This window comes from Odontesthes bonariensis, chromosome 3, assembly GCF_027942865.1.
Source record: "Odontesthes bonariensis isolate fOdoBon6 chromosome 3, fOdoBon6.hap1, whole genome shotgun sequence".
NCBI lineage: Eukaryota > Metazoa > Chordata > Actinopteri > Atheriniformes > Atherinopsidae > Odontesthes > Odontesthes bonariensis.
In genome coordinates, this window is record NC_134508.1 from 22,335,639 (window position 1) to 22,362,343 (window position 26,705).

At 44.5% G+C, this 26,705-nt stretch overlaps 1 protein-coding gene across 1 annotated transcript; it reads left to right on the plus strand.

The window, feature by feature from the left end:
• The first annotated feature begins 1,658 nt into the window (after window positions 1-1,658).
• dstyk (dual serine/threonine and tyrosine protein kinase) lies at window positions 1,659-24,462 on the plus strand. Its single transcript, XM_075461016.1, has 14 exons — window positions 1,659-2,839; window positions 4,101-4,510; window positions 8,808-9,314; window positions 9,489-9,684; window positions 15,653-15,891; window positions 16,141-16,224; window positions 16,383-16,559; window positions 20,544-20,673; window positions 21,136-21,292; window positions 21,739-21,871; window positions 21,999-22,112; window positions 22,400-22,514; window positions 22,799-22,933; window positions 23,829-24,462. Exons 1-14 carry the CDS (start codon window positions 2,641-2,643, stop codon window positions 24,014-24,016), a joined length of 2,784 nt encoding a protein of 927 aa, XP_075317131.1. The 5' UTR covers window positions 1,659-2,640; the 3' UTR covers window positions 24,017-24,462.
• Window positions 24,463-26,705: the final 2,243 nt, after the last annotated feature.

A 26,705-nucleotide genomic window follows, 5' to 3' on the forward strand; every position in this document is an offset into this window, starting at 1 on the left:
AGCCCTGCAACAGATAGATTGATGCTTTTGAGGCAAGCAGCTGCTTCTGGATACATTTTGTCACAGTTCACCCTGTGACCCATCAGGGGCAATCCTTTGTTGGCAGAGTAATGTCACAGAGATCCTTTACTGGTGCATGGAGAGGAACACTTTGCACAAAAAAACCCCAATGTGCCAGGTGTCACAATGTATTAATTTATTCTCTACACTTTGAAATCCGGAAGCAGGTCAGCTGGTCCAGTACCAGCTGACCTGAGTCCTTGGATCTAAGAGCTCTGCTGGCTTTATATTCTCTGAACATATCACAGATGTATTTTGGGCCTAAACCGTTCTGGGATTTGTAAACCATCAGCAGGCTTTTAAAATCTATTCTGTGACTGACTGGAAGCCAGTGTAAAGATTTTAAAACTGGTGTGATGTGTTCAGATCTCTTAGTCCGAGTTAAAACTCTAGCAGCAGCGTTCTGGATGAGCTGCAGATGTTTAATGCTCTTTTTGGGAAGTCCAGTTAAAAGAGCATTACAGTAATCGAGTCTACTGGAGATGAATGCATGGATGAGTTTCTCCTGGTCTTTTTGGGAGAGGAAACCTTTAATTCTGTTGATGTTTCTGAGGTGGTAAAAAGCTGCCTTGGTGACAGCTTTGACGTGGCTGTTGAAAGTCAGATCTGAGTCTACATAACTGTGATAATTGATGTTAAAGTTCTGCAATATCTGACCCAAAGGGAGCATATACAAGTTAAACAGAAGAGGTCCAAGAGTTGACCCCTGGGGGACTCCACAAGTCATGGCCATTCGCTCAGATTCATAGCTGCCAATTGTAACAAAATAACTCCGGCCTTCTAAGTAGGACCTGAACCAGTTAAGGACCGCTCCAGAAAGTCCAACCCAGTTTTCCAGCCTGTGCAGATATTGAGAATTGATTTGGAAAAATAGATCAATAAAGAAGAGATGCTTGGCCAAAAGCTGTTGATGCATCCTGTGATCTAACATTGAATGCTGGAAACACATTTTCCTGGCTTTTCTCACACACTTTATTTCTAAATAAATCTAGTTTTAAAAACATAAAACATATTTACCAGGTAATCTGAGCTCTTAGAACGTCTGGCTTTAAATCAACTCTCTTGCTTTTATGAACTCAGTTTATTCTGGTCATTCAAACGTTTTACACTCAACTATAAATGATTTTAGTTCACCCTGCTGACAGGAACAACTCCAAATATACAGCTTGTGATTTTTTATTCATTTGCTTAAATTTTTGCCTAATTATTGTTTAGACAAGGAAACTGGGTATAGAACCCATACATACAAATTTGAACCCCTTGTCATTAAATGTACAGTATTTATGCCTTCATATGCACATCTGCTACTGTTTTTTCATCTCCAAAGGTTCTTGACTGCATCCAGTTGCTCAGAGTAGCTGACAGCGGCTAAAAACAGTGTCAAGACTTGCTGTCAGTTTTTTTTTTTAATTTAATTTATCATTATTACTTTTAATGTTGGCGGGTGCAGCTTCTTTTTGCATGGGTACGGTTTTAACTTTATTCCAGTGGAAATTATAAACAGATAAAACAGGTTCATTCAGTAAAATAGCTGTTAATGCACCAAAAGCAACGTGCCTACATTTCCCAGGTAGCAGTGCGTGGCTTCTGGCCCCGCCCAGTCCTATCTCTGACTCTGGGTATGCTTGACTTTCTATTTTGCTGTGATTTGATTGCCTTGCCTCGTCTCAGCTCAGCTATGTGACTCGGCCCAAACACACCTCGCTCTGCGGCACCGCTACATGTTTTCTTCTTCTTCTGTTTCGTCGTCTTCACCGAGAGGAAGCAGGCAGCTTCATTAAGCCGTGGTGTCGTTGCTCCCTGGGGTGGAAGATGTCCGCCCGCTTCTCCAGTCCGGAGGCACTTTAAGAAGGTTTTCCCACTGAGCCTCATCGGGAAAATAGCGACACTTTGGTCGTGCGCAGGCTGTTTATGTTGCTAAGAGTTGGGCCCAACCTTTGAAACACAGGGCTGCATGGCTGCAAAACTGCACTCCGGACTGTTTATGCGAAGTTGAAGAGTATGTTTGTTACGCCAGGCCAAGGTGGGGACGGACAGGAGATGCAGTCTGGCTAGCAGCGCTAACATATGTGGACCACGGCTAGGTCGCAAATCACAGATTACTTAGCATAGTACTGAACAACATAAGACCACGGTCTTCGTACCCTTTGGTTTTAAGACTATAAGAGCAGTTTCAGTTTGTATCCAGAGAAAACCTTCTGTGTTTACGGGGAAATACGGCTAAGATGAGATGAAATAAATGCTAGTTTGTTGGTGGAAGGAGTCTCGAGCAGTCAATACGTCAAGCTAGCAGCTAGTCAATACAACAACAAATGCCCACTCCCCATTCTCTGACAGGAGACTAAAGGTACTGTTTACTAATGATACACTCGCGTTAAACACATTCCTACACGGGTTGTTGGACACAGCCTAACAGGTGGGCGGACAAGCATGACAGCTAACTAGATAATAACAGAAAAGGTGGGATAACAGCACGTTTTCATTTGAGCATCTTGACTTAGAAGCTCAGTTGGGTTGTTTGGCACCATCCTAACCTTTCAAACCACACTGAGAAGGAAACGGCAACTCGACCTGTCCATCATGGAGGGAAATGTGCAACAACAGAAAATCACTCCTTTGGCTCGGGAGCTGACGAGGACATTTAACAGCTATAACAAACACTCCATACAGCTTAAGAAGAACCTGAAGGAGACTAATAGTTTCCTACGAGAAATAAGGCAAAACTACAGCAACGCCTGTGCGTCGACCATAAGCTCGGATTCAGCTTCTCTGGAGGCGGGTAAGTTTGAAGAGACACAGCGACAACATCTTTCATTTGAGTGTTGAAATGTCAGTGCGTTTAACCACATTTGAACCTGCTGCTGAGGTGACAGACAAACAAAAGAACATCTGCAGCTGGACCATACTTCCAGAAGGAAAACAAAGAGAGCCAACTAGTTGCTGCTGCTGCTGCCAAGCGATTACTCCACCAACCTGCAGGCTGAAAAAAGCCCATTCATCAGGGTCATGGAAGGAGATTAAACCCCCTCTGAAAAGCATGAGCAGACTTAATAGCACCAAATATGCTGAGATTTCTGCTTAGTTGGTTGAGCCCCAGAGATTTTCTCTTTTCAGCTGCGTCTCGTTTGATACTTGTTAGATCTTCATTCAGATCACAGTCATGTTATTATCCCCTTATCACAGCCTCGTATATCCAAAACATCTTATGAGCGCAGTTAGCATCTTTTCTGTGATGCACACGGGCTATGAAGCACACTGTAGTGATAGTGCATTCATGAAAGTGTTGCAACGCATATTTGGGAGTGGTATGCTCATTAGGGGCTGGTGTCCTGTAATCAGAGGTCAAAATGTTCCTTATCAGTCTCGAGTGAACAATCTTAAGCTGGAGAGTTGCCACAATCGACACAAAACTCGCACCACAATGCTGCATTTCATGACCCAAGCTATGTGTTTGCCTGCTTATCAGATTCATATTGCAAATGTCTTGTTTGAACCTGCTTAATGTTGAATTTAATGAGGTTTTGATGTGGCTTTTTTTTAATGGTGTAGTTTGTGAGCAGGGCTGCAGGGCTGGAGGTGCAGCCGTGATGGGTCAAGGTATGGGGTCAGTAGAGAAATGGCAGGTTTGGGTTAAAGTAAGACTGCGTTCATGTCAGATGCAGCTGTGTATGAATATGAAGAGGGCATGTTTGTTATATAACTGTTCTGCACTGTGACTCAGCATCCCAGTGGATTATGACTGATACTGCAATAATAAGGGCAAATTGGTTCCTCTGTATTTGTGCTCCAAATCTCGGGATTAGATCTGGTGATGATGACCAGGGAATGATACCAAATGTTTTGATGTGTTTACGTGTTAAACGTTGAGCAGCTGCATATTCTGAGAATAGCATGTGGACACAAAGAGCAGCCTGTCCCCGAGTAACTCATCTCTGCTTATTGTGCTCAATGATAGTTCTTAAAAACCTCAAAGGCACGACTACAAGTTTTGAGTCCCCAGACCACCTTCTGTATCGCCTTTTTTCTGATCCATTTCACAGGCCAGCTTAGCTGCATCTCTTTTCCAAGCCACGAGGAAGAGTTCCTACGCAGCACTGTGGGCGCTGCCCCGTACATCCTGGTGCTGGGCCAGGACTGCACCGCCCGCTACCAGCTGCTTAACTGCCTTCTGGGGGAAAGGCTGCTGCCGCTGGGCCCAGAGGCCGGAGAGGCTTGTGAAGGAGTCCAGGGCACCGTCTGTAAGAGGCGGAAACTGTGTTTCACCCATGGGAGGCAGACCCGGCTCAGTTTGGCACTTCCGGGCCAGTATGAGCTGGTGCACCAGTTGGCGGCAAACCGCGGGCGCTGGGATACAGTTCCAAGGGAGGACTTGGAGATCCACGAGGAGTGCGAGGACCCGGCTCACAGGCTAGCAGAGCTGGAAATCACCCTGCATCACCCGCTGCTTCAGGTAGTCTACGACCATTTGTTTAAACATTTCTTTTAGCATTAAGTGCAATTGGTTAGCCTCCCTGCCCATAGACACTTACCCTCACACAGATTGATCATTATGTCACTTACTACTTTATTCACTATAAATGGAGAGGGAAGGTGAAGCAATCTGGAGGCTTACAATTAGATTCAAAATTAGGTGTCATATTTCAGTGGCAGACAGCACTCCCTCTCACACTAAGGAGGCTTTCACTGACATATGATTCAGTTGCTATTGAATAAAAGATTATATGCATCATCTCTGGCCTGATTTAAGGGGAACTTCAGATGAAGCTTTAAACAATGTTCTGATATGTGTGAACTTTGTTTACATGTGTTTGTTGTAACAGGATAGCTTATGTAATAATATATATAATTTATACATAATAATGCTTACAATTCATATTTTGATGCTATAATGATTTAAAATGATGCACTTCTGTTTTTTTCTAGGCAAAAATGGTGAAACTTGATTTGATCCTGTCTCCTAAAATATGAGAGCAACTGTTGTTGTAAAAAAAAAAGTACTTTTGGGAGGTTTAATGGTTTTAGTCGAAAACAGGAAGACGATAGAAGATGTCACCTTTACTCTGGGACTTTTTAATTGCCATTTTATTCCGCAGTGATTTGACATTCAATAAACCATTGAGGAGAATATTCCTGATATACGCAGGAACAGAGCAGTGAGTAGTGGAGCAGCTAAAGCAGTCACAGTGACACTGAAATGGATTTTATTTGTAACATTCACCTAAGTTACTGCTGGTTTAAAGTTGTTTTACATATAAACAACATTTAACATCTTGCAGATGTGAATCGTGGTGATTTTGACATCACTAACTCCTCGATTCAATTCTCTGCTTATTATTGTCGGAGGTCGGATCTCCTGCTTAAAAAGGAAAAGATTGATGAGATATTTTTGTCGTCGTCTTTCACCTCAACTAGCCTTTGCTCTCATGGCTCCCAGCTCCCAGACATCTGAGCGAGCGGATTATTTCCTGGGTTGTTCAGTTCTTTTCTTTGCCTTTTATTTAGTTATTCGCTTATTTTAGCCTCACCTGATCTGTGCCGCTGTTTAAGGAACACGCTCTTCCCCCCTGTCTCAGTTTTGAGCACTCGTTGAAATAAGACTCACAGGTTCGAGTGATGTGGAGAGGAAAAAAGGGGAGAAATGTTGGACACGGTGTTACCATCATGCAACAAATTCAGCCAGTGTGACCTGAAAATCACAATATCCTGTGGGAATGAGACGATTTAACACGGTGTAAGGATTTTTAGTCATGGAACACATGGAAATTGGCCTCTAATCGTTTAGACTGAGGCCCTTTCGCTAGCATCACACAGAAACTGGGCTTAGCTGCTTCTCAGGGCGACCCACCAGCCCAGCCCCCTTACGTAATGCCCCTGGTCTGGTGCGATTCACATGACTGGGTCATGTAAAAAAAGAAAAAAAAGATCCCAAACCCTTTGCTGTGATACAGTTGCCATGGTTACGGCTAAATTCTGGGACACTGGTTGCTCATGACACTGCAAAAACTGACTTATTTGCCTCGACCAACATTTTTGTCTGAAGCTCTTAACACAGAAAGACCCTTTCATGGAGTTTTTTTTTTTTTTTTTTCCCAATCCAAAATTTTTTCGCTGCAGTCAAACCAAATGTTTGACACACGCCATGCTCACAAGCATCCATCAGATCCTCAGATTATACGTCCGAGATTTAAAAAAAAAAAGTACAGACGAGACCGATCATTACAGTGGAATGACAAACTGAACTTTCAGCGTAAAAGTTTCATTATCTTTACTATATTTGAACATCGCTGCCATTACTGCGTAAGATCATCTTCAGTAAGATCAATAACTGCCTGAAAGGAGAGCATCCGTGAGGGAAACAAAGACCTTCATTATACATACACTTTCCCTTTTCACAAGAGATTTGCAATCCTTTATCTGAATTAAAAAGTTTTTTTTGGGGGGGGACCAAAGAAGCTTTTATAGCTCTTTTTTTTTTTTGGTAGTCCAGTGTAATCTTACCTCATATCTATGTTTGCCTCATTTGCTGTACTTTATGGAACATAAATCTTGTATTAAGCTGGCATTAAATGTGGTTTTGTCATAAGCTTAAAACACGTGCTGCTGGGCTTTATGTTCCTCCTGAATGAATAAGACAGAGCCATATTTAGTTCAAGATAAATGAAGCCACAGAATGTCTCTAATGGCTGTGGTATTCACACACTTCTGCCATAGTCACAGCAGTGTGTTTTGGAGGCCCGCAGATGAGAACCAACTTGCTAATTAGCTTCGCTTCACCCTCGCGGCCTAACCTTGAAGACATGAGGGGTGCTAACCTGCCACCGTGTTTCTAAAATTCTTTTGAGCTACATATTCTGCTTCGTTGGCCGTCAGGGGTCGATAAGGTAACATGTGGCAGCCCGCATGTTTGCAAAGGACTGTGACATTAGCAGTTACCCTTAAAGAATGCTAATAGAGGGGATTTCTGATTTCATCCGTGGCCCATTTGTCTTTGCTGTGCTACTTTATAGAGCTTGGTCACAGGAACACTGCCCGTCTTAAAAGATGAAATAAAACAGAGCAGTAACTTCAAACTGCCCCGCAGACATTATCGTGAAGAGTTGTTACTGGAGACGGGAGGCAATTTTAAACACTGTACTGATTCGAACTGGTCGTGAACAAAATGTTTGCAGGCTATCTTTGTTCCAAAGAGACTGCCCAAACGGGCTCGCCTCTTGTTTCTTGGAGACAGGACTGACTGTCTCCTTTGTTTAGCTGTTGGTCATTTCTGCCTCTTTTCTCTGGCCGTCTTCCTCGTCACGGTTTCCCTCTCAAGCTATCTGCGAGTCTATTTTTGCTGTTATTTGTCAAGGGTTAAGAAAACCTTTTTACATGTGTCATGTTTTTTCCTGCCTCGTAACAGACCCTCCCCAAGACCACCACAAATATTTATTTACCATAATGTGTCCAGAGGTAGAAGGAGCATGTGATACGTGGGTTGGAAAAATTGGGTCTGGACGGTTGTTGTTTGTCATTTAGACTTTAAGGCATGCTCATATGCAGCGCCGGTTCAGGTCCACAAAGGGTAGTTTTGTCTCAATGACAAACTATTTTAGACAAACAAATCTTTTTAAAATTCGCTGTTGTGGGAGTATTTATTAAGTTGTTTACGGTCAGGTCTGTGGATTATTCAGAGCAACCAGAGGTACGTACGGTACTACAAAGAGGGCCTGTGACTTAGTGGGGTGACCTCAGGTCTAACTTTGGGTTTAGTGCCACAAATTGGGGTTCACTCGTTACTGTGGTGCTTCACTGTGGCAGTTTAAGAGGTCAACTTGTAAAAAAAAAACAAAAAAACGTACTGCATCCCGACTCATCAATTTTCTTAGAAAATGTCAAAAAAGCTGATAAGAGTTATGCTGTTACTGTACAATTAAACCCTCATAAGTACAATGCTCAGTAAGTTTCAAAATGTAGAAAAGGGATATTTTCAGTTGTTCCCATCCTCTATCGCTATGTTTTACGTAACCGCTGCACGGTTGACATGGCATATGAACGTGTTCTGAGAAAGTTGCGGCTCCATAAACACTACCATTTACACCCCGCTGTATGTACCGTTCAGTTCAGACCTATAGTAGATTATTGCGTGCGCAATGGCTCTTCCCATTACTTTCACAGGCAAATGAAGCGTGAGTAGCACTGCGGCTGAAATGATCAAAATCTGGATGAAAGAATGCTGTTTTAACAGATTAATGAAGCCATTAATGTTGCGTGTTTGATGTCTGAATAAGGGCTTTATTGTATAAATGCTCCACAGGGGGACACAGTTAATCTACAACAGAGACCGATTGAAGCAGTAAAGCTTGTACTTGTTGGCGTCATATGATCATACAACTCCTCTCTGACTTTTATTATAGTTGGTGATGTTATTAGTTTGTTGCTGTGAGGAATTTGTGGATCCAGAGAGATGCTTAAATGCCACATAAAGCTGACACATGCCTTTGTCATTGCACACCGAACATTTCAATACTGTTCCTGTAAATAATTACGCGGCCCGTTTAAATTTGGTTTCTGATTTTTAGCAATATTTGTCAAATAATCCCAGCAGTATCCTCCTCGTTGTGCCTGTGTCGGTGGCTTTCAGCATAAGTCATTGTGGGGTGATGTTCTCGGGTTTAATGTGGTGTGCAACTTTTCCTCATACAAGAAATACACATGTGTTTGAAACGAGCATCACACTTTTTTGTGGTTTACTTGTGGTTCGCTTTCAGGAAGCAAAGGTCATGGTGGTGCCCTGTTCAAGTGTCCAGCCCATTGAAGAGGTGTTGGAAGACTGCAAACGCAGCGTGATTCCCGTCATTCTCTACGCCATCAACCGGGACTCCCTAAGCCCCGAGCAGGTGGCCGAGCTCCGGAAGGTCAAACAGATGCTCTCGTTTCCCATCTGTTTTGTTCGTCTCCCTGACGCCACGGTCGCAGCATCCCCAGAACCCGGCCGCCGAGCAGAGAAGGAGAAAGAGAGGGAGAAAAGCGCCCTTCACAAGCAGCTACTCTCGCTTGGCTTGGTAAACAGCCCAACAGGAAACTGTTCCTGTGGAGCCCCCACACAGATGCCCAACCCGGGTGCCAAGCCCCAGAGCATGCTTGGCGAATCTTTTGAGAGACTGCACAGGTTGCTGGTGCCATTCGCTCGCCAAGTGCTCCAAAACCAACAGGTGGAGGCGGCCAACCTGCTTAACGGGCTTCACTGTCGATGTCTAGATCTTTTCATCAACCAGGTCAGAAGATGATGGTGTCCTAGCACTGGTCATCCGTGTGTTTGTTTTTACTGCCCCCAGCGACATTTGCTACCGTCACTGCATGAATATCTTTGTCTCGGTGTGCTTTTACGCTGTATGACCTTGACAGAAACACTAACAGACCTTTGTCGTCTGTGCTTCGCTGACCTGCAGGCTTTTGACATGCAGAGGGACTTGCAGATAACTCCCCGCCGGCTGGAGTACACCCGTGAGAAAGAGGGCGAACTCTTCAACTCCCTTATGGCCATCGCTAACCGCAAACAGGAAGAGATGAAGGAGATGATTGTGGAGACTCTTAGCAGCATGAAAGAGCAGCTACTGGAGGACGCAGCCAACCTAGAGTTTACAGGTTAGTGAGTAAGGTCCCTGGACGTATGCAACAGGGAGGGTTTCAATTCTCCAAGTTTTCAATTTTTTTGCGTGTCGTGGACATAGATGCTTAGCAGAGTTTGACGAGTAAAATCAGAATATTGGTTCAGAAGTAATTAAGTCAAGCGTGACCACATACCTCCTCCCTGAATGAAAAGTCCTGCATCTAGAGGTGGGCCTTGGCACTCCTTGTTTGAAAACTCAAACTCAAACTCTTGTTTGAGTAATCCTGTAAAAAAAAAAAAAAAAAAAGGGAAATAAACTAAACATTCTACACAATGTCTTTGGTGGAGATGAAAAGTGAAGTTAAACCTCAGATTCAACAATGTTTAAAATGAGCTATATTTAATAAACGTAAACTATTTCAATGCACGCTTCAAACCTTCTATTTTTTGTTTTTGTTTTTCACGAGTATCCGCAAAACGTTCTTTCCGAGCGTCAAAACCAGCCTAATTTTTAGACACCCTGTCATATGGGCAGAAGTTGTGCCCATGAAAATGGAGGAGAAGCAGCATTGCACGCGTCTGTGCTGTAGTCATATGATATGTCAGAAACGATCACAATAAAGATAGAAAAGCCCGTTTGTGGGAGCTGACCGTAAATGTTGCCGATTAGTGTTTTATCCCAGACTGCGTCGCATGCTTGTTGTTATCCATGACCGCCATCTTTTTATGACCCTGTGCGGGGTGAAATGAACTGCCAGCACTTTTCTGAAGTTTGCCATGATAATGTATTTCACGTACAAAGCTGTCTGAAGTATATGCGGATTAGCTCTTTTAAAGTTGATATTGAAAAAAAGGATATACTTTGACATTAGTAGCTCATCAGGTGATGCGTTTCTGTGTTACTTTTAGATCTCTTATATTAAGGAAATAGTTCTTGTCATCCCCCTTGAGCTGTCACCTTACCGTGGTGGGGGGGTTTGCGTGCCCCAATGAGTCTGGGAGCTATGTTGTCTGGGGCTTTAAGCCCCTGGTAGGGTCACCCATGGCAAACAGATCCTAGATGAGGGACCAGACAAAGAACAGTTCACAAAACCCCTATGATGAATGATATTTTTGGATACCGTGTTCCCTTGCCCGGACGGGGGTCACCGGGGCCTCCCCCTGTAGCCAGGCCCAGAGGTGGGGCCCGCCGGCGAGCGCCTGGTGGCCGGGTCTGTGCCCGTGGGGCTCGGTCAGGCACAGCCCGAAGAAACGACACGGGTCCCCCTTCCGACAGGCTCACCACCCGTGGGAGGGGCCATGGGGGTCGGGTGCAGTGTGAGCTGGGCGGCAGCCGAAGGCGGGGACCTTGGCGGTCTGATCCTCGGCTACTGAAGCTGGCTCTCGGGACGTGGAACGTCACCTCTCTGCTGGGGAAGGAGCCTGAGCTGGTGCGCGAGGCTGAGCGGTTCCGGCTAGATATAGTCGGACTCACCTCGACGCATGGCTTGGGCTCCGGAACCAGCCTCCTCGAGAGGGGTTGGACTCTCTTCCACTCTGGAGTTGCCCGTAGTGAGAGGCGTAGAGCAGGTGTGGGCATACTTATTGCCCCCCGGCTGTGCGCCTGTACATTGGGGTTCACCCCGGTAGACGAGAGGGTAGCCTCCCTCCGCCTTAGGGTGGGGGGACGGGTCCTGACTGTTGTTTGTGCTTATGCACTGAACGGCAGTTCAGAGTACCCACCCTTTTTGGAGTCCCTGGAGGACGCACTAGAGAGTGCTCCTCCGGGAGACTCCCTCGTCCTGCTGGGGGACTTCAATGCTCACGTGGGCAATGACAGTGAGACCTGGAGGGGCGTGATTGGGAGGAACGCCCCCCCCCCCGATCTGAATCAGAGTGGTGTTTTGTTGTTGGACTTCTGTGCTCGTCACGGACTGTCCATAACGAACACCATGTTCAGGCATAAGGATGTCCATATGTGCACTTGGCACCAGGACACCCTAGGCCGCAGCTCGATGATCGACTTTGTGGTCGTATCGTCGGACTTGCGGCCGTATGTCCTGGACACTCGGGTGAAGAGAGGGGCGGAGCTGTCAACTGATCACCACCTGGTGGTGAGTTGGCTCCGCTGGTGGGGGAGGAAGCCGGTCAGACCTGGCAGGCCCAAACGTATTGTGAGGGTCTGTTGGGAACGGCTGGCGGAATCCCCAGTAAGGAGGAGTTTCAACTCCTATCGGGCCTTTTTGGCCAGTGGGCCTCTGGAAGCAGCTGATGGGTACCAACAGGCCAAGCGGAACGCAGCCTCGGCGGTTGCTGAGGCAAAAACTCGGGCTTGGGAGGAGTTCGGGGAGGCCATGGAGAACGACTTCTGGACGGCCTCGAGGAGATTCTGGTCCACCATCCGGCGGCTCATGGGGGGGAAGTGGTGCACCGTCAACACCGTGTATGGTGAGGGCGGGGCTCTGCTGACTTCAACTAGGGACGTTGTGAGTCGGTGGGGGGAATACTTCGAGGGCCTCCTCAATCCTACCAACACGCCTTCCGATGAGGAAGCAGAGTTGGGGGGGCTCGGACGTGGGGCCTCCCATTTCTGGGGCTGAGGTTGCCGAGGTGGTCAAAAAACTCCTCGGTGGCAAGGCCCCGGGGGTGGATGAGGTCCGTCCTGAGTTCCTCAAGGCTCTGGATGTTGTGGGGCTGTCTTGGTTGACACGCCTCTGCAGCATCGCGTGGACATCGGGGGCAGTGCCTCTGGACGGGGTGGTGATCCCCCTCTTTAAAAAGGGGGACCGGAGGGTGTGTTCCAACTATAGGGGGATCACACTCCTCAGCCTCCCTGGTAAGGTCTATTCGGGGGTACTGGAGAGGAAGATCCGCCAGATAGTCGAATCTCGGTTTCAGGAGGTGCAGTGTGGTTTTCGTCCTGGCCGTGGAACAGTGGACCAGCTCTATACCCTCCGCAGGATCCTGGAGGGAGCATGGGAGTTCGCCCAACCGGTCTACATGTGTTTTGTGGACTTGGAGAAGGCGTTTGACCGTGTCCCTCGGGGACTCTTGTGGGGGGTGCTCCGGGAGTATGGAGGGCCGGACTCCTTGATATGGGCTGTTCGGTCTCTGTATGACCGGTTTCAAAGTTTGGTCCGCATTGCCGGCAGTAAGTCGGACATGTTTCCTGTGAGGGTTGGACTCCGTCAGGGCTGCCCTTTGTCACCGATTCTGTTCATAATTTTTATTGACAGAATTTCTAGGCGCAGCCAGGGTGTTGAGGGGGTCCGGTTTGGCGACCTCAGAATCAGGTCTCTGCTTTTTGCGGACGATGTGGTTCTGTTGGCGTCGTCGGGCCGTGACCTTCAGCTCTCACTGGAGCGGTTTGCAGCCGAGTGTGAAGCGGCTGGGATGAGAATCAGCACCTCCAAATCCGAGACCATGGTCCTCGGCCGTAAAAGGGTGGAATGCTCTCTCCGGGTCGGGAATGAGATCCTTCCCCAAGTGGAGGAGTTCAAGTATCTCGGGGTCTTGTTCACGAGTGAGGGACGAATGGAGCAGGAGATTGACAGACGGATTGGTGCGGCGTCTGCAGTGATGCGGGCTCTGCACCGGCCCGTCGTGGTGAAGAAGGAGCTGAGCCAGAAGGCGAAGCTCTCGATTTACCGGTCAATCTATGTTCCCACCCTCACCTATGGTCACGAGCTGTGGGTAGTGACCAAAAGAACGAGATCGCGAATACAAGCGGCCGAAATGAGTTTCCTCCGCAGGCTATCTGGGCTCTCCCTTAGAGATAGGGTGAGAAGCTCGGTCATCCGGGAGGGGCTCGGAGTAGAACCGCTGCTCCTCCGCATCGAGAGGAGTCAGATGAGGTGGCTCGGGCATCTGGTGAGAATGCCTCCCCGGTGAGGTGTTCCGGGCCCGTCCCACTGGGAAGAGGCCCCGGGGAAGACCCAGGACACGTTGGAGAGACTATGTTTCTCGGCTGGCCTGGGAACGCCTCGGTGTCCCCCCAGAAGAGCTGGAGGAAGTGGCCGGGGACAGGGACGTCTGGGTCTCTCTGCTCAAGCTGCTGCCCTCGCGACCTGATCCCCGGAGAAGCGGCAGATAATGGATGGATGGTTCTTGTCATGTACTTTCAGTCGTTTTTTTTAAATTTTTTTTTTAACATTATTCATTTTATGAACTGGCGAGCTATGAAATGTATTAGTTCACTCCTTTGAAGGCCAGTCTTTGAGACTAATGTGTTTAAGTTTTTTTTTTGATAGAACTGTGTAAAATGTTTATTTTATCTTTAAACAGTGAGTTTGACTCTCATGTGAGGAGGTTTTTGCAAATTTTGTGCTAAATCTTGCTCCTCTTTGGGGATAAGATGATGCTTTTCAAAGCTTAAAGAACAACCGAAGAGTATTTTGTTTCTAAAATGGTGTGCTTTCATATTACGTTTTTTATTTTAGATAATTGGAAATGGGAAATTGGCAGTTATAGCCTCAGATTACCTTTTGAATTAGTGATTTCACAGTTGATTACTCAATAAGGACTACTTGTGTGCCGTCTTTATATTTCCCTTCGAGGTTAAAAGGCATCACAAGAAAGACTTCCCTGTTTTATCGTGTCTCCGTAGCAGAAGCTGACCACCTCTGGCGGACAGTCTGCATCCTATCCATACTATTTTCATTTGATCTGTTCTTGCTTGTGTCAGTAAGTGAAATGGACAGCTGTTTTGTCTTTACTGGCCAGAGTAGTTTTTCGATTGGCTTTGTTTAGATCTAAGAAGACACGTCAGAGCTTGTCGTATTTTTACAATCTGTTCACAAAATTGTGGCACGGTCTGGACCAGTGGTTGAAAGTCTCTCACATCAGGGTTCCTGCTAATGTCAAAGAAGCATCTTTTTCTGGTTATCTGGGTCGCTTTTGGGTAAAATCAAATCTGTTCTTAATCGTTTTTGGAGTAATCTGTTTTCCGAAACCAAACAAATGCAGTATTTCACTGTCATGTTATCACTAACATAAACAAACCTCTGAGACACGGTGCCATCAAAACGTGGAGAATTTGATGCTCGCTGTGACAAGAAATCAGTAGTGAAATCTGCCACTGAGTTGTGATATTGTGTGTTTTTTCCACAGTTGTACTGTGTATCGTTGATGTCTTCCTGAAACATATGATGTGCTGTTTTTTTTTTTTTAATCGTTTGTTTTCATGTTTACATTCCGTCCATGGACTTCTTCTCCACGGGGATTGGTGCATTAGTTGGTTCCTTTGGACCTCACTCACACTGACCTATCTGTAAAATCAAAGTCCAACATACTTGTGACCTCTAACTACTAAGTTCTGGTAAAGTCTCGTCAGCTTACTTTTTCCCTATGTTGCCAACAGCTGTTTTTGTTCAGGGGACGTCCTCACAAAGGGAGTATATAGAGTTGAACTGTGTTTGATAAATGTGGCTAATTCAGGAAAATCAAATGAGTTTCCTGCTGACTTGACTTGAATGATTTACTTATTAATTGTTCCCACAATATTGTCAACGATTGAAACAAACTCATTTCAGTGTACATGTACTGGTGGCTGCTGGTTAGCTTTGGGTCGAGATGACAGAAAGAAGTCCAGAGCAAACTTTTTGTCAGAAACATTTCATATATTTAAGCTTGCTATAAAAGCTATCTAATCGAATGTTGATAAGTTCTACAGTAGTTACTAGATTGGTGTATTTCTGTCCACAATAGTAGTGGGAAGTTTACATTTTGCCACATTTGTAGCTGTACCTGTGCTCCTGTTGTTGCTGTTATCCAACTTGGCTAGATGTCTGTTGCCATTCATATAAACTCTTCAATATCGTTTTCACCTAATATAAAATTGAGACAGAAACGATTGATTATCCCTTCGAGGTGATTAAAAAAACAAACACTCCGGTTGTGAAAATGGTGCATCAGCACATTGTGTTCATCTTCAAATGAATATCTCATGACATCAGTTCATTATTTCTCTGTGCTAATTGGTTCCACATGCCACATTATCTTAACAAACTTTTCTCTCATCCGCAGATATCATTGTAACAACGAATGGAGAACCTGTTACGTCGAAGGAGATCAAATCCTGCATCCATCTGATCCAGGAGCTGATAGTGGTGCGTTTGAATCAGGCGGTGGCGAATAAGCTGATCAGCTCTGTGGACTATCTGAGGGAGAGCTTCGTGGGAACTCTGGAGCGTTGTCTCAACAGTCTGGAAAAGTCCACCTTTGATTCCTCTGTTCATAATATTACCTCTAATCATCTGAAACAGGTGGGCAGTGGTTTTTGGAAAAGACTAAATTGTTATGGGAGTGTCAAGAAACGGGATCCTTAAATGTCCTGAAATGTTGATATGATGTCGCATGAAAGAAAAAAAACTTCCTCATAAATTGAACATAAGGTATCACATGAACTGCATATTAGTTGTTTCAGAGGCCTCTGGACGAACAGGGGATTTTTACTCTTATCCTTACACTGTGGCCTTTTAAAACTTTTTACCCCTTTTTCTTATTTGTTGCAGTTATTAAATGCTGCCTATCATGTGGAGGTCACCTTTCATTCAGGATCCTCTGTCACAAGATTCGTCTGGGAGCAAATCAAACAGGTCGGTGCCTCCAAAATATCAGTCGTGCACCCGCTGACGGATGACTTCTGAATGGACCGTTGTTGTATTGTGGTCGCATCCGCTGTTTTGTTGCCCTTGGAAACCGTGGAGGACAATAAGGAGGACTTCACTCGGATCTTTTTCTGTCCCTCCTATAGATAATCCACAGGATAACGTTTGTGAACCCTCCAGCCATCACTCCAGAGTGGAAACGTAAAGTCGCCCAGGACGCCATAGAAAGTCTCAGCGCTGCCAAACTGGCTCGAAGCATCTGTTCCCAGTTCAGAACCCGGCTTAACAGCTCCCACGAGGCCTTTGCAGCTTCTCTCCGCCAGGTGAAATGATTCTCCTCTTTAACAAAGACTCTTGGACACCAGTAAAATTATTGAATAGAAGTGTAAACAAACCGTAACATTCAGTGTTAATGTACTTAATGATTCACTCAAGAGTGAGCCATTAATCTTAAAATTATTTTCAAATGCAAAAAAAAAAAAAGATTGACGGAGACGCTCCTTTGAGAATATATCTCCAAACTGCTTCCAGACATATTTGACCCAATGTAAACCAGATGACCAAAGCAGTACAAAGTTTGTAGACCAGTAAGTCGACAGATGGTTTAAAATGGTAACTACCAAGAAGCTCAACAAGGTGGTTTAATGTAATGGTAAAGATGGAGGATTGGCTGGTTGGGATGAATGCGATCATAACATACACCGCGTCTGATATGATTTTTATCGCACTGGAGTCATGCACACTTTGAAAAGGTGGATGACATCTGACTTTCGTGCAATGAGAAAGCATTTAATCAGGAAAATTTATTCCAAGGTCATAAAAAGAAAGATCCTACCGATTGTGGAACCTCAGATTTAGGAGGAGCAGTGTGGTTTTCACCCGGGTCATGGAACAATGGATCAGATCTTCATTCATGCAGAGTTACTGAGGGCGTGGGGTCATAGGAATCTGATCATCCAGTCTTCATGTGTTTTGTGGACTTGGAGAAGGCTTTTGACTGTGTAACCCAAGGGATACTGTGGGTGGTGCTGTGGGAGTTTGGGGTACCGGAGTCACTTTTGTGGGATATTCGGTTCCATGTATAACCAACGCTGGAGCAGTGTGCAGCTAAGTGATCAAGCAGCCAGGTTGAAAGTCAGCCACCTCAAATCTGAGCAGAGTTCTCCCTTTGGGTGAGTCTCTGCCTTAGGCAGGGGAGGATTCTGTTCATGTGTGATGGCAAGTTGGAGTGAGCGATGGACAGATGGATTGGGGTTTCATCAGCAGAAATGAGTGCGCTGGACTGCGAGAGCTCTGCCAAAAGGCAAAGCTTTCGATTTCCGGTCCATCTTTGTTTTGACCCTCAGCTGTGGTGGCAAGATTTTGGTGGTGACCCAAAGGATGAAGTTGCAGATACAAGCGGCAGAAATGAGGGAGCCCGAGGAGGAGGAGCTTGAGCTTCTATGGGGAGCTCTCTGTAGAGCTGCTGCTCCTTCTGCAAAAGGAGTCGGCTGAGGTGGCTCGTTTGGTTAGAACCCCTCCTGGTCGCCTCCCCATGCTGGAGGGATTTAGTTTCCCTTCTGGCCTGAGAACGCCTCGGAGTCGCCCTGGAGGAGCTGGAGAGTGTCACTGGGAAGAGGGATGTGTGCGTTTCCTTCTTGGATAGATAGATGGAATAGAGCTGGCAGCACACTGTCCATCTGCAGTTTCAGACTCAGTTGTGCCCACCAGAAACTTTGGTCCAACACAGCCTGCAGGAAACAGTACAATGTCATACTTCCATGTTGTGGCAGTTAGAGGCTTGTTCCCTGGGAGGTAGCTGTACCCACTGGACCGGTTGTGGGTAAGTTGGAACTCTCAGAGTACTGAAGGTAAACACGTTTCTACTGGCAGTGGGAAAGGGTTTAATTGACATGTTTTGGCAAGTGCAACCCACACAAAAAACACATTTTTAAGAGGTTATGTTTGGAGTAAAAAACAGGTGACATTTTATATCAAGCATTGGTTGGCATTAGCAGTCACTTTCAGCTGTATTTACTTACATGTTCTTCAGCTACGGGGAAGAAACAGACAGCAGCAGCAAATTTACTGGAAGCTAAAAATATACTGTGGCATTGATTTTCTCTCAATGGTTTATGAGGCTTGTGCGCCTGCTGTATTAGTGGGACAGGTAGGTCTTTTTAGTGCACAGCTTATGGTTGGATTAAAATCCTTTTTTCCTTTCCGCCCTGCCTTTGAAGCCCAGAATTGCTTTAATTGCAGCAGCATTCTTCCAGGAAGAGCCAGACAAATCGGTTTCAGTGAAAATGTTTTCCTGATAATCATCAGGATCATCACTAATTCTTTATTGAAGATGCGGTTGCATACATACAATAATTAACTGTGACAATTTTATAGAACATGTGATGTGTGATGATCCCTTATATTGATGGATATGATCCTAATTGTGTATCTATTAATCTGATTTACTGCCTGAGTGTAGTACCGACCAGAGAAAACCGTATCAGAAGTCTGTCACGTTGTTGTTGGAACTACCACAGTACCAAAGCTTTCATGAATCAGTCGTCTCTTTCACTCATCGGTTTCGCCCTATAGCCGTAAAAAAAAAAGGACGTCCGTGTTAATCCTCTGACTTGTGGGCTGCACAATGCTTCTAGCCAAGAAAGGTTCATGGTTCAAATCTTGGCTGGGATTTCTGTTTGGAGTTTGCACGGTGTCCACCTGCATGGTTTTGTTCTCTCTGTGTTCCTCTGGCTCTGTTTGTCTCTGTGTTTGTTTGGCCCTGTGATGGACTAGAGGAAGCTCCAGGCCTCATGGATGTTCCTCCCCACACGTTACACTAGCCAAACAGAGAGTGTCAGTCCTGCGACGCCTTTTCCTCGTGGAATCGAGCGAGTGACGATCGCACCACTGGTTAAAGTCACAAGTTCTGCAATGCTGGCTTAATGTGTGTAAGCACACCAGTTGTGAACAATTCGCCTCTGTTACTACTTCCCTTTGCCGTCTCAGTGAGACATCAGCGGCACTACTTCGACCCCCCCCTCTTCTTGGTATTAGTCTCTTGGTATGTAATGTTGCTTTCAGGAAGTTTTAAAAATGTGAAAGAGAATTGAAGTTTACTGTAAATGTGAAAAAAGACATTTGCCTGGAGACGTAGGATTAGTAATATGAATTGGGAAAAAAAAGACTGTTTAATCCTCAAGTTGCAACAGCGTGTAACAGTCTCTGGTTTAGTCTGGGTCAAATTTTCAGACACAATTTTTTTTTTCTCCCCCGTCTCTTTTTTTAGACTTGTAGAAATATCACTTTTAAGGATCTTTAGTTTCGGTCCCGACTCGCTTCACTTAACGGAAGCCGAGGGAAGATTGAAATGTGCCATTCACATGATGATTTTTGTGCCTTTTGTCAACCACTGATCTTTACCTCAAGCTTTTAGAAGATTTAATTTACATTAACATTCACAGCAGTGAAGTCTATCTTTGCTGTTTACAAAAGCCGGCATGTGAGGTTGAGCAGAAGGTCGCATTTATTGTACATTATGCGCAAGTCGATCTACGATGTCCGACTCCACACATACGACACGGTTTAAGAGATGCGATGGAATTTGAAAAGAATTCCCCGCTTTCTTAAAGTCAAAAACTTTTCCCAGACTTTGTATGAGAGGTGGCGCTAAGCCTGAGACTTTGAAAATCCCTGAAAAGAGCCGCAGAGCTCAGTGTTTACACACAGCTGGGAGGCATCTATTTACTGTTGCCCTCTGGTTTAAAAAAAAAAAAAAAAAATGAAATGAGTCAAAGAGCAACTCTCGTCGTGGAGAGAGGTCAAGGAAGCCGGGCTGTAGTCCCTGAGAACTTCCTGTAACTTCTGAAAGACGTGGAACAAATTAGCTGCAACAAGATTGATGAAGATGGTAGACCTCGAGAACTCGGGCCTCTGATTCGTTGAAATATTTAGCTGTTGGTGCTCATTAGTTTAGTTGGTTGAGTGAAAGCTTTGGACTTATTTCAGTGTGGCTCCATCTTTGCACTTAAAAAGCTGACTGAAGCTTATTTTTTTAGTGAAGAATACTTTTTTTTTTAAATAAATTGCTTACATAAGAACAACTTGAAATTTTGAAGCATGCATAAACTATTAGCTTAGAATAGCTTAGACTGCACTCTAAAGAAATAGACAGAGCCAACACACAAAAAAACCCCAAGAAGAGTTAGAACCATAAGGCGCATAAGAAAAAATTGATTTTTGTCAACAAAGTACAACCTAGAAATGAGGTCATTTGATTGCTCTTAATGCTAAACCTGAGATGTTGGATCATATGTTGGTGATTGCAGCTGGAAGAAGGGCACACAGGGCGCCTGGAGCGCACCGAGGACCTGTGGCTTCGTGTAAGGAAGGACCACGCCCCTCGGCTGGCTCGCCTGTCTCTGGAGAGCCGCTCCCTGAGGGACGTGCTGCTGCACGGTGAGTCACCACCGAACTCGCTCATTGTTCACCCAAAGCTTAAAGTCAACGCGCAGTGCTCCCCGCATTTAAAAAGGCCCGAATCCATTCACATGCCAGTATAGTTCTCTTAAGTAGTGAAACTAAGGTAAACAAGACATTTCTTTGTTGGCTGAAGTCTTAAAGGGATAGTTTGCCTCTTTTGACATGAAGCTGTATGACATCCCATACTAGCAATATTGTTTATGAATATTTTCTTACCCCCCGCTGCGTCCTTTGAGCCGAGTTCCAGCCGAGTTTTGGCGTTGACGAAGGTAGTCCGGCTAGTTGGCTGGGGTGTAAAAAATAAAGCGTTTTGCTTCTCAAAACAATATGCGTTCAAGAGAGTAATACATTTGCATCACAAAACTGTTATCCAGGAAAAAGTCAGACCTCACAATCACAATTTTTTCTACTTTCATGGATTTGATCGTTTTCTCACAGGAAAGCCGAAGCTTGGGCGAGAGTTGGGTCGGGGCCAATATGGAGTTGTGTACCTGTGCGACAGTTGGGGAGGACACTACCCGTGTGCCCTGAAGTCGGTAGTTCCACCTGACGACAAACACTGGAATGATTTGGCTTTGGAGTTTCACTACACAAGGTGAGTTAGTAAGAGCGAGTGTGAAAACATTTACACACGTCAGGAATGATAAATTTACTGGCACTCAAAAACGTGTGTGTGTGTGTGTGTGTGTGTGTGCATGAGAAATGTAAAAAGGTGTAAGCAGTTTCTGAGGCAGCTGCATTGTTTAAGTGGAGGGTTTGTTTTTACTGGACTTGACAGTTGTTCTTTTGTAGCAGCCGTGCTCCACCCATGTTGGATTTGTTTGGACTGTTGAGGCTATTCCGCTTCACTTCAACTCGATGTTGAAGGCTATTGTGACTTATCAGTGCTCCAACCACCACAGATCTGAGGAGTTTCTCAAGACTTATTAAAATAACTCTTAATGTGAACTACAGGTTTGCTTTAATAAGGGGACTGTGTCACGATTAGAGGTCAAAAATATCTTTGCACACTTCTACCATTGGGTATGTGCTGTGTTCCAGGACTCTGCCGAAGCATCCGCGGCTTGTGGACCTGCACGGCTCAGTGATCGATCACACTTACGGAGACGGCTCCAGCATCGCTGTGCTGCTAATCATGGAGCGGCTGCACCGAGACCTCTATACAGGCCTGAAGGTGATATTACAGTGACTGTCAAACAACTTAAGCCATTCTCTCGTTTTCCACTCTGCTCTGTTCCTCCAGTTAAACTCTTTTTTTTTTCTCTCTCTCTTTTTTCTTAATTTTTGTCCATCTCTGCCAGGCTGGTTTATCACTGAAGGAGAGACTTCAGATTGCTCTGGATGTGGTGGAGGGGATTCGTTTCCTGCACGGTCAGGGTCTCTTGCACAGAGACATAAAGCTGAAAAATGTTCTCGTAAGTTGACACCAACTACCAGTGAAATATACTGATGCTTTCCTTTACTACGTCAAAGTATGTGTGGTGTTCAGCATCATGCATTGCAAAACTTCAGTACGTACCAGGGACTTGTAATTGAACAGTCTATCTGAAGCACCAGCCATCCCAAATATGTAGAGAATTTAGAGTTATGGGTTCCAGCACACTTTCTTTGTCCACTCGTATGACAGCGCTCGATTTAAAGAGCACATTACGAATGATCGTTTCACTCTAACGCAGTCTTATCGTTCTTTCTTTCCTTTTAGTTGGACAAACAAAATCGTGCAAAGATCACTGATCTGGGCTTCTGTAAACCAGAGGCCATGATGTCTGGCAGCATTGTTGGAACTCCCATCCACATGGCTCCGGAGCTGTTTACAGGTACGATTACTGAGCAAGTCACACTGCTGTTAATGACATCATGGGGAAACTCCTGCAGTACTGCGTCAAACTGTTTGATTTGTCTGAAGTCTCTCAAACAGCAGCCAAAGTGCGACAAAGTCGAAAGGCCTATGTTTGCTTTAGGGGCCAGTCCTGTCATGTGATGCTGAACATGTGTGATATTATTGCGAGAAGAACTTCTGCTCACAGCTTGCTGTGTGTTACAATGGTGATACCTGATTTAGCAGAAATGACAGTCTCTGCGGTGGCTCTTCTCCTGACAGGAAAGTATGATAACTCAGTTGATGTCTACGCCTTTGGGATCCTGTTCTGGTACCTCTGCACCGGTTCAGTGAAGCTTCCAGAAGCCTTTGAGAAATGCTCCAGTAAGGACCAGCTGTGGAACAATGTTAAAAAAGGTAAGGGTTTCCCTAAAAAAATAAATAAACATTAGTTTTGGGCAACCATCATGTAAAGAAAGACTCAGAGATTGATGTGTACTTTCTGGTGTCACAAAGAACACAAAAACTTTTAGCTTAAATAACCTATCTGCTGTTGGACCATTTAGTTTCACCCCACCAGATTTCACTTGAGCCCTTTTTACTCTGGTTAAACCCCCCCACTATTTACATTTGCTAAACTCTGGCTTTTAAGGACATTGGGCAAAAGTGTTGATTCAGCACTGAGCCCCGGGTCAAATAATGCTGCTGTTGTCACAGGTATTGATCGACACCAGCTCCAGTCCGCATCAATGGGAGCACAACAGCTGTGTGCACATGCTGATTTTCCTTGAGGATACAACAGTGGGAACAGCTCATGCAGAATGCAGTCTAAAGCCGTACCCTAATGTTGTTGTAGTTAGTGGAGTCGGGCTAAAAATGCTACTACTCGCAATGAGAAGGGATTTTATTGTGTTTAGGGGGTGTACTCACTTATCTTGCATGAGATGAACCTGAAGGCAAATTTTCTATAAAGCAACATTCCAACAAGCTTGCTTCAAATTATATTTGAACCAGCTGGTGGCATAACGAGGTTGGGGTATTCTTTGCAACCTTTCAGTTTAAACTGCTGGCCGCACATTTGGAGCTTTCACACCTTTATGAATTTGTATGAAACAAAAAGAAAAGAAGCAGATTTGGTTGATAAAACTATCTATTTATGAACTGAAACCTTTTTATATGACGCACAGCCATGTAAAACATTTAATAATTTAGACGAGGAGCCACAATTTGAACTGTCTGCCAACCTGCGGGTGGTTGCTGTTTGCTTTGACACATCCTGTGGAGGTCTAACTCGTGTCCATGTCTTTCTCAGGTGCCAGACCGGAGCGGCTGCCCAGTTTCGATGAGGAATGCTGGCAGCTGATGGAGGCCTGCTGGAACGGCGACCCTTCCCTGAGACCCATGCTCGGCATCGTGGAGCCCAGCCTGCAAAGCATCATGGATCGGCTCTGCAACTGCGGCTCTGAGCAGAAAAGCAGCAGCCTTGAGGACTCGAACTGAAAACACTCCAAACAAACTAACATATATGTGATAGGGATTCCTGTCAGAAGAAGTATTTTTGTTGTATTTATCAAGAACGGAGCTGAACGGACCAATGAAAGGTGACCAGTGAAAAATGTGCGAGTTTTCCTCCTTGTTCACTGTTGGATTTTGGTTATTTATGAGGAGTTAGTAGAGACAAGAAGTGTGTAAATGTGTTTTATTCTTTGTGCTTTGTGTATTTGTATACAAACTCAACACTATGCTTTCATCATAGCTGCAGTGCTAATTCATACTTTGTCATAGAATTGTGACTAGATGCAAATTGTTTTAAAAAGCAGCCTGTTCCCAGTATTATGAAAAAAAGTATGGATATATATGAGATTAATTTTAGATTGTATTTAAACTGAACATGTCTGCATCTATACAAAACAACTTTTTTTTAATAAAATGATCTGTTACAACAAGATGATTGTGTCATGAATAATTGATTAAAATCACTGAGGATTTTTTGTAGAGTGTAACGCAATTTAAGGCATCGTTTTGGACTTAATTGACCTTTGGTACCTCAAAACAAGGCAATGCCTGTGTCTGTGGTTGAATAATTACCCCCCCCCCCACCTTTTTTTTTTTTTTTTTGGCTGATATAGGAGCTGGAGGAGATTAATTGGGCTTTTGGAGTTGTGAGTTATAAAAACAAAACCGATGATCCGTCAGTGTGAAGCATGACTGACCTAAACCTCATAAATGTTATTTTATAAAGCGAGACTCGGATAAAAATGGTCCGAATAAACATGTTTCGCAACCAGTATGCGGTTGTAGTTACAGCAAAAATGTGTCTGAGGGTGTTTTGTGCAGTTTACTTCAGCACAACAATGATTTGCTTCATCCTTTACGACGTCAGTTTTTGTACTTTGTCATGCAGCATTAAAAGACACTTTCACAAATTCCAGTGTTACTCTGTGTAGCTGACTTGCTGGTGAATCACAGATAAAACCATAATGCAGGAATGATGTCGGAAGAATGTCTTCATAGATTTAAGTTTGTTCACATTTCAGAGACAGCAGCTGCTCGGCAGGGATGATCAAACACTGTGAGTCCTTATAAAGCCGGTGAGCAGCTTTAGCGCCACCTAGTGACTTCTTTTTTTGGTCGTCTCCCTCTCTGGTTCCGAGTTCTCAGAATAAATATACAAAATCACATGTGATGTTGAAACAGAAGTTTGGACACTTGTGACACGAGCTTTTAAAGATCCAAAGCCTGACTTCAGATCACCCAGATACTGTACATTAGGGATGGCCCGTTTGACACGGACGCTTCGGCGCTTGTTTCATCTTCGTGAAGCAGAGTGGTTCGGCACAATGTTCCGGGGCGTGTATCAGATGGCGGTGATCACGTGATTGATGACGTCCGAAGCGCCGAATGCATTGTTTGGTTGAACCACGGTTCAGAGGTCTCTCATCGTTTGAACACTTGGGCGCGCTATTCTCGAAAAAAAAGGAGAATGAATCCCAAACTGGTTTCCCAACCAGTTCTGTTGCCCTGTCAGAATTGAATTGAATTCATTGCTCTTTTCCATGGCTTCTGGCAAGAGACGTTCTGTGGCTTGGGATCACTTCATCTTGGTTTCTCCTAATAAGGTGATACTATTGTACAATATACTATTGTGTGATGAAAGATGTTTGCTTGTTTTCGTTTTTCAACTGTAAATATAAGCTTTATTATTATTATTATGGGTATGCATGCTAATATAGTTCTCTTCTTAAAATAAGGGGGCAGCACATTTAAGAATCTAAGTTATGTAGGACAATACATTAATTTTGGACTTGTTTATTTAGCGCACATCACAAACAAAGCGCTCACGGCCATTATTACACAGCTGTGTCCCGTGTACCAAACGCCTCTCTGTCTGTGTTCTGACAGAAAGGTGTGTTTATTACGCAAAGTGTCTCTGAATTATTTAAAACAACTAAAGTGTACTATTATTCTTAGCTATTGATGATGTCTTTAACTAGACATGATGTGGATGGTGAATGTAAATCGTCACTTAACTAATGCTCAGTGATTAGCTCAGGGATTTTTGCATCCAAAGGTTATGAGTTCGAATCCAGCATTTTACAAGTTTGCCCTGCGTTTATTTTCTTGATATGCAGAATTTTAGTTTTGTAGTGTCAAGGAAGAAAAAGCTTGATTCTGTGTTGGTGGATATGATTGTAATGGATGCGCAACTATTTTCCATTGTGGAAGATAAAGGTTTCAAGGTACGGTGGCTAGTAGTTCTATAGCATTTATAGTATCAATGCATGTTTACCTAATGAGCTGTATTTCATTTAATGTCATCATAAGCACACCCCCCTCTCACTTTATACTTATTATTCACAATGTAACACAAGCACTTCTCATATAAATCACATTTTTTTTTCTTTTACGCTTTTTATTTTGTACATATTAAAGTATAACAAGGACAAAGAGGCTGGTTGAAGCAGATGATACTTGCAGTGCACCACCAGATGTCGCTGTTCTGTGTGGTTTCAAAGCCCCAAAACTTTGGTTCATTTTCTGGCACAATCAGATGAACCCTGTGGAAGCTTCATGAGGCTTCACCGGCCATCCCTACTGTACATTACATTACATTAAAAAATTTCACTTTAAACGTTCTCAGTCATAGTTTTAAAAGTAAAGCACATTAAAATGTTAAGTTATTGATAAA

Excerpts from the sequence above, each read along its gene's own strand:
- dstyk (XM_075461016.1), top strand. The coding sequence starts at position 2,641 with ATGGAGGGAAATGTGCAACAACAGAAAATCACTCCTTTGGCTCGGGAG. Across the intron at positions 9,315-9,488 it reads TAGATCTTTTCATCAACCAG|GCTTTTGACATGCAGAGGGA; the intron begins GTCAGAAGATGA and ends GCTGACCTGCAG. Across the intron at positions 16,225-16,382 it reads TCTGGGAGCAAATCAAACAG|ATAATCCACAGGATAACGTT; the intron begins GTCGGTGCCTCC and ends TCCCTCCTATAG.